General features: G+C 34.4%; 1 protein-coding gene across 1 annotated transcript; it reads right to left on the minus strand.

Moving 5' to 3' along the window:
• Window positions 1–6241: 6241 nt before the first annotated feature.
• LOC137773359 (olfactory receptor 2B2-like) lies at window positions 6242–7171 on the minus strand. The gene is given in 1 exon segment (XM_068557950.1): window positions 6242–7171. A coding segment is annotated over 1 exon segment (930 nt).
• Between the last annotated feature and the right edge of the window lie 1323 nt (window positions 7172–8494).

An 8494-nucleotide genomic window follows, 5' to 3' on the forward strand; every position in this document is an offset into this window, starting at 1 on the left:
AAGGGGGGAAAACTGCGGTGGGGTGGGGATGGTGGTGTGCTGAATTGGGCGATTGGGATTGAAATGTATACACTGATGTGTGTAAAATTGATGCCTAATAAGAACCTGCAGTATAAAAAAACAAACAAAACAACTAATACTAAACTTTCATTGGGCTATTTGTATGGAAATATGTTAATATAAATGTTTCAGACCTTACATGAAATTTCTAAAAATCTTATGTTTGTATTTGTATGGAAATATGTATGGAAATATGTTAATATAAATGTTTCAGACATTACATGAAATTTCTAAAAATCTTATATGTTCTGGTATAATGTTATAAGTAATAATCCTAGTTATTACTTTAAAATGTATATCTCAGAAATAACTAATTTTCTTGTCAACTGCATTATTATGAACTTTCATCAAATCTTTAGCCGTGGTCATTTTTAAGTCTTTTGTCATTTACAGACAGTTCTGGGTGTACTCTGATGCTTTTGCAAATATGTTCCTATAAAAGGGTTTCATCTTCAAGAAAGTCATGGAAAAGACTCTGACAAGTACAGGTTTCTGGTAACTGACTGTACTGCTGAACTGAATGAATAAGCATTTTCAGAACTCTAATGAAAAACTGATGAACTCATAAAAGTGCTAACAAAAGATCAAGATGAAAAAAAAATTAATTACATGGAACTGAGTGAACTGATGAGGATGAGTATTATTTTTGTGACTTTCTGTCTGAATTAAAAAAAAAAAAATCCCACAAGGACTCAGAGGCAAAGAATATACAAATCAATTTTCACTGCAAAGTAAAGGAGCTGTTACAGTGGAGGATTACTGGACTGAATGTCAATATTATGACATAGTATGAGTGTGTTTCATGTTTGGTAATTGCAATCATTGTTGCTTTTGTTGTGGTCATCCATGTACAATGCTTGGTGTCAGTCTATTTATCGCTTGTAAAAATAAAATACAGTGTGTGTGTGTGGAAAAAAAAAAAAAACCATTTACCATAGAGCTAAGAATAACAAAAATAAAATACTGTAGAAAGTAAAAAAAAAAAAAAAAGAAATGTATTAAACAAGACCAGATCTCAAAATCTGCCCGTGACCCTATGCTCAATATATCACCCAATTGTTCATTTTAAGACTCTCTAAAGATGAAGTGGGGGAACAATGAAGTCACCTTTGGAACTAAGGAATGAAATGTGACAGGCACATGTTAAAAACATTCCTTTTTCACAAGGAGGTAGAGCTTCCCTAACCAGGATTTACCTCTTCTCAACCTCCTCTGAAATCCACTCAAGATAAATAATTTTACAATCTTAAAAGGTACTGATTTCTAAGTTCTACATTAAAATCTGTAAGGCAAGGGGAGGTTTTGGAGTCAGATCAAAGCAGGTTCCAAATTATTCTCTGTTCCTCACCCTCCCTAACACCTTAGCCAAGTTACTTACCCTTTCTTAACCTGTTTGCTGATCTGTGTAATGGGTGTGAGAACGTGTCCCTCACAAGATTACTGTGAAAATTAAATAAATGATGACAATAAAGCATTTTACCAAAAAAACTCCCAAAACCCCCAAAACAAAAAACAAAAAAAAAAATAATAATATGCTTTGTCCTTTAAGCACTGCCTTAGCTGCATCGCACAAATTTTGATATGTGGCATTTTTATTTTTGCTTACTTCCAAATACTATCTAATCTCCTTTGTGATTTTCTCTTTGATCCATGGATTACTTAGAAGAATATTATTTAATTTTCACATGCTTGGATATCCTCCTGTTATCTTTCTGTTGCTGATTTCTAGTTTAATTTCATTATGGTCTGAGAACATTTCACAGATAGATGAGTGAGGAATTCAAGACCTGAAATCTCATTCACCTTCTACTTTCAAGGATTTCTTGATTTAGAACCTATTGCTATGTGATTGGGGAGAAATACCTAACTCCATTTCCTTCTACTTTTCACTTTCAGTATCCAGGATTAAAATACGAGAACTCATTTAACAGGTTTCTTTTTTCTTCTGCTACTCCTTAATCTAGAAAATTAAAGTAACCAATAAGATTGATTCTTGTAGAATTATGGTCATAAGCAGGTGGTCCTAAGGCAGTAATCCTGTGGTCCAATGGAGTTGTTAATCCAAATTTTTCCCTGGAATCTTTTTTTATGAAAAATCAAAGTATTTGTAATAAAAAGAGTGATAGAGTTTCAGGTGGATAAGTTTATATTAAGTAGTGCCATATTTTTGTACAAATTTAATTAATGTAAGAAATATGACTTTGGCCTGCTCACTGGTTTGTGCTTTCTCTAACATATAACCCTCTCACAAATCAAGCTGTGGATTTAGAAAGAAATTTAGGGTTTTTTAATCTTATAATTTTAACTCAGAAAATCATGTGCTGGGTTACATTTATAAATATGGCTATTGATGTAAGGGGCAACACAAGCAATAGTGGCTTAACATTTCTAATAAGTTTACATGGTCCATAATAGGAATACTGGTATTTTACCTAATTGTGATATTCACTGCAGGTATCAGTTTTAAGCATTTTTTCCACAATTATATTTAGATAATAAAATATCTTACATTTGGGATTTTATGTATACTATACTTATATTAGTCAAGGTACAATAACATAGATTTTGCTGCAGTAACAAATCAATTCCAAACCCCAGTGATTTAAAACAAAATACTATATTTCTTATTCACATAAAATCTGATTTGGGAAGTTGGTGCTTCCTTCTTTGCAGTAACTAAGGGATCCAGACCTCGTCTATCTTGTGATCTAGCCGTCTCAAAACGTGGCACAAGAGGAATGCAAGAAGTAGGAAAAAAAAATGTTTTTTTAAACTGTGTCAACCCAGAAAAGACAATTATCACTTACAGTCACATTTTATTTTTCTGATTTATGTGATTCCAATGTACTTAGAAGGTAGATGTTAAAATGGGGTATCACACATGGTAAGAAAGAGGAAACAGTGTAGTGCCACATTACTTAAACCTTGATTTGTTCCTGACACTGTTGGGAATTTTCTAGTGCTCCTCTAATAAACAATAGATACTAGACTTTGTTTTGAAATAGATATTTTTTACATTATTGAACATGCTTCCCTACTGCTCCTTCTATATCACAAACCATTTTTCTATTTAATGACTTACTGATATTTTAAAAATCTACTAATATAACGTTTAACAAATTTACTGATGTTTTAGTAATACTTTCAAGAATATTAAAAAGATTTCTTCATTAATCATGTTTTCAACATTGTGCTATATTAATTTGCCTGCTTGACAGTACATGTACTATAATTAATTTAATTGTGTATTTAAATGTACAAACTTCTAAAATATCAGCTAGCATTCAGGTAAAAATATTAAAAATTCAGAACGGTTTTTTTGGTTAAGTCTCAGGTGTTTGCTCTGATATGCCTGTAATATTGAAGGTAAATCAAAATATACCATTAGGGTTTTGGGGACATATCTGAAGCAATCTCCAACAGCAGCACTAAATTTCTTTGCTGACCCATGTTTTTGTTTCAAACTGTATGCAACTTCTACAACATAGTATATCCATGTTTGTTCCAATACAAAATAGTAGTTTCAGTGTTCTTTTATTTAAATTTGATCTAGACCTTTAAGCAAAACTAACAAACTCAAGAAGATATAGCATTTTTATTTAGTAACCTCAAATACCCTCTGAGAAGTAAAATACACAACCTCTTAGAAGTACACTGCTTTAACAGAATGAATAAATTAACACTATAAACATTTTTTCTCAATACATATATTAAGATATATATAATATCATATTGACATGAGGTCCTATGTAAAAATGAATCATGAATTGTGAGAAACACTGTGATCAAAAAAATTTTTTTTAATGTTTAGTATCCTTTTCCAGATTACATTAGAATTAAGGAAACAGACTCTCTTTCTCTCATATAACCAGGAACCTTCATTTTTCTAAAAGCTGTTTCCTCATATTCTAGCTTCATCTGTCTGCCAATTGGACCACAGAAAGTGGAAGTGCTCACTGTATGTAATTGACAGGAAGTAGATCTTTGCACTCTTCTTTTTAGGAGGAGAGGGGAGGGTTGCAGTGGTCCTTGGAAAAAAGAGTAAAAGCAGCAGCTCTAGATCCACATACGGTGGGTACATTTACTGAGCATTTATCAGGTCCAAAGCATGATAGAGAAATCTGCAGAAATCTGAGAAATTACAAAGATGAATATTGCCTGGGCTTGGGAAGGACTTATACTGACAGGCAATGCACTGATGAGGTGTTCAAATAGGACCCACCTGAGGGGAGGACGCCACATGTGCTTGGGGATAACCAGTGTTCTCAGAAAAACAAATTCTAAAATGCAGTTGAGTATGCTGAGTAGGAAAGCACCAGGATTCATGCTGACATGTGGGGAGAAAAGAGAAATTCATATCAACTATTCCATTACATGAGGTGATCTCAATTTACCAGAATATTTCATCTTTTGGGGGAGATTTCATGCATATTTTATATTAAATCCTATCTTCAGTATTTGCAGTTCCAAATTTACATGATCTTTGGCAGTGTTGAACTTACATAGATCGTTAATGTTCCCAGTCATATACCAGTTTAATTCAGACTCCAGAATTCATACCATCCAGCATATTTATTCTCCAAAATTAAGGGAGAAACACACTGATGAAACACAATGATGGATTTTGAGAAAATTCATGTTTATCAAGACCTTAGAGAATATCTTATTAAGAGACTGTGATTCATTACTTTGACATAACTGCAGAAAATTGAAATAAGTAAAAATGATTAAATGTATTTATCGATAGATTGCGCTCTGGAAAGGATAATTTTATAAAGAAAGTTTGGGGATGTGTATGTGAAAGAGAGATTGGCAGAAATTGTACTAATGCCTCAGAATAAGTGTTTTGTTCGTGATTTTATAAATCATCAAATAGAAAATTATGTAGAGTTCTATGAATTTAGAATTAAAATTTTATTATTTAGATTTACTTTATGGGACACAGAGCTACAATATTAAATATTAAATTCAATGTTCTGTAAGAAAGGCAATTTCATACACCTTTGAATTAAGGCAAGTGTTAATATCCCTATTTGGTGGCAAAGAAACTATAGTCAAAGATAATGAATGGTTTTCCCCAAAAGGCACACAGATTGTACATCACTCTGTTTATGGGGCTACATATACTCACTAATGAAGAATGAGATTTGATTTGCATTTCAGGCAATGATGTTGAGTTTTTGCTGAACTCACTCTATTTTCTTTAGGCATCTATGACTAATATGTATTTGTGAGGCAGTTTATAGCCAGAGGCTATAAGACTTTTTTTTTTTTTAAATAAAGCTAAAAAATCAACCAAGGCTTTTAATTCAACATGATATTCTCATAACCCCTACATTGAAATGGGCCAAACTTACCCAGTCAAGTGGCAAAGGAAGTTACATTTTTAAGCTCATAAATTACTAGTAAGTTTTCTCAAGTTAGAATATTTTCTGCCTTAATTTTTCCACCACTGTTCACTGTCCAAAGCATCCTTGTGTTTTCTCTCTTCCTCCAGAGTAAATTCTATTTGTATTGACCATAACCTCATTGTTTATCGTAACAGTATAAGACTGACTGAGGTTTATGGCAAAAGTAATTTATATTTAAAATCACCGTCTCTAAATTTTTTTATGCATTTCCCTTTGCATACTTCTATCTTATATGTTTTTGACCTAAATGTCTTTTGATATCACTTGCCTCAGGGGCCTTTGGTGAATGATATAACTGGACTATGAATGTTAAAAGATGATTAAATACTGTCAACACATGTTGGTTAAAGTTAACTCAGGATAGTAGTGGCATTTTTTTAAAAGATGGGATCATTTCCAATTTACTTGGTATTCACTTAGAAACAGTTTATTCCAAATATATTTTCTAAACTTTCTAAATATCTTTCCTCTAGCTATTAAACCAGTTTCTCCCCCTAAAATTAAGTTAACTAGTAGTTAGGGTTATGGATAAAAGTGATATGACTTGATAAGATTCAATATTGTAAAACAGATGTCTCAAAAGTGGATAAGTGCTGTGTGGAGATCACTAAGAGTTGATTGTTTCTTTCTTGGCCCTGTTCCACCTGTGAACTTTATGACACTTGATACACTGTTCTCTCATCACTTCCATGTCTGACATCTTCTTTGAAAGGCAAACACATCCATCCTTACTTCTTAGGTCTTCTCTTCAGAGATCATCTTGTCCTGACTCAATATTCCTTAGTCAGTGCCCTTCTCAGGGCAGCTTTCACATCCTTGTTCCTCAGTGTATAGATAAATGGATTGAGTGTAGGTGTGACAATCCCATAGAACAGAGCCATGATCTTCCCTCTGTCACGAGAATAACTAGAGGGAGGCTGGACATACATACTGATGGCTGTAAAGTAGAAGAGGGAGACCACCAGCAAATGTGAAGCACAGGTATTAAAGGCCTTCCAGCGACTTTCAGCAGAGCGGATCCTCATTACTGCCTGAGCAATGAACACATAAGTGCCCAGGATGAGGGTGAGGGGCACCAGAAGTAGCAAAACCCCAAGCACATTGAGCTCAGCCTCATTCACATGAGTATCAGTACAAGCTAGTTTCAAAAGAACAGGAACTTCACAGAAGAAATGGTCCATCACCCTCTGTCCACATCTTGGGGTCAACACTGTGAGAGTGGACTACACAAGGGAGTTAGCAAAGCCACTAATCCAGGTCCCAGTGGCCATGTGGATACAGCGTCTCTGGTTCATGATGATTGGGTAGTGAAGGGGCTTGCAAATAGCAGCATAACGATCGAAGGCCATGATGGCTAGAAGTATGCATTCAGTAGAACCCAAGGCCAAGAAAATATAGAGTTGGGCAACACAACCACCGTAGCTAATGGTCTTTTCTGGTCCCTGAAGGTTGACTAGCATCTGTGGGACAGTGCTGGTAGTATAGCAGAGGTCCAGAAGGGATAGATTAGAGACAAAAAAGTACATGGGACTGTCAAGCTGGGGATCCAGGCGGGAAACTAGGATAATGGAGATATTTCCAAACAGGGCAAAAATGTAAGCCACCAGAAAGATTACAAAGAGTGGTGTCTCCAGCCAGGGGCGATCAGAGAATCCCAATAAGATAAAATCATCTAGTGAGCTCTGATTATTGATCCACATATTGGCACCGATAGGTGAAATTCCAGCTGAGACCTCTAAATACCCACTTCTAGGGATGGGCATCAATGGTAAAAGGAAGCCACTGGAAATTAAGGACCAGAGATGCTAAGATGAAACTCTCATTTTTGCTGTAATCTGCATCTATACCCCAATTATGGTAAAATGTCAAGCCAACATTATCAGTGTAATATTGAAAGATTATTAAGAAAAGAATAAAAAGAACACTAGCAAAGTAGTTGGGAAATCTTCCTTATGTAATGAGTGTCTTCTGGTTAGCTATCATTCCTTTGGATTTTGATGTCTTCTCTTCTAAAAAGTTTCGATAGAACTACCATCAACCCTACTTGTCATGAATATTTAACAGAAACAACAAAGTATAGATTAAAACAGATTGCGAGAAGGCAGAGCTTCCCAAATACAGGCTGAACAAAAGACAGTATGAGGAAGGCAGGTGGGTCAGCAGCTGAGGGGGAGCCAAGGCATCTTGGCATTTTCTTCTTCCTTAACCTGACCCTGGTCAGAAACATCATGGGAATTGGAGCACTTCATAAATTTTGTACAGTGAAAAGATGGAGTATCAGGACTCCTGTTACCCCTCCCAAGCATTAGTACTGATCCTATTAAGAAAATTTTAAAGTAGGGGGAAGAAACAAAAAAATTCAAATAAGATAACACACACACAAAATAATCAAGCCTCAGAAACTTGCCTGCTGTGAAATGCTCCTCTAAAGATATCTAAATAAATTTGATGAACTTTTAACCTCTGAGTGAAATCACCAGAAAGAGTTTCAGATATTTGGCTCCCTGAAATTTGGGGCTATATATAAATTTCTGACCTCTCAAGATAATCATGAGCACATTAAACATTCCCCCCTTTCTCTTCCTTCCTCATTTTGTTTTCTTACTCATTAATTATAATATTTCTACCATCTGAGGTGCCTCTATCCCACTCTTCCTCCATCCAAATCACATAATTCCTCTCTTATAACATTTCTGAAGGATAACTCCAATGATTAATTTTTTAATTCTCTAAAACCTACATTTCTTTAGGTTTGACTCCCACATTTTAGCAAATTTGTCACATACTTTATTTCAAGTTATTTTATAAAAGACATTTTCCTTCTCCCTTCAAATCCCAGTCATTCCTTTTACTAGCTGTGTGACTTTGGAAATGTCATTTAACCCTTTTGTGCTTCAATCTTCTCGTCTTTAAAATGAGCATAATTATACTCATCTCATAGGGCTGAGTGATTTAATGTAAACTGTATATATAAAACTCAGTTATTTTCATATGCTAGTAATTCAATAACTGTTAATATTTAT

Source organism: Eschrichtius robustus, chromosome 12 (assembly GCF_028021215.1).
Source record: "Eschrichtius robustus isolate mEscRob2 chromosome 12, mEscRob2.pri, whole genome shotgun sequence".
Taxonomy (NCBI): Eukaryota; Metazoa; Chordata; class Mammalia; order Artiodactyla; family Eschrichtiidae; genus Eschrichtius; species Eschrichtius robustus.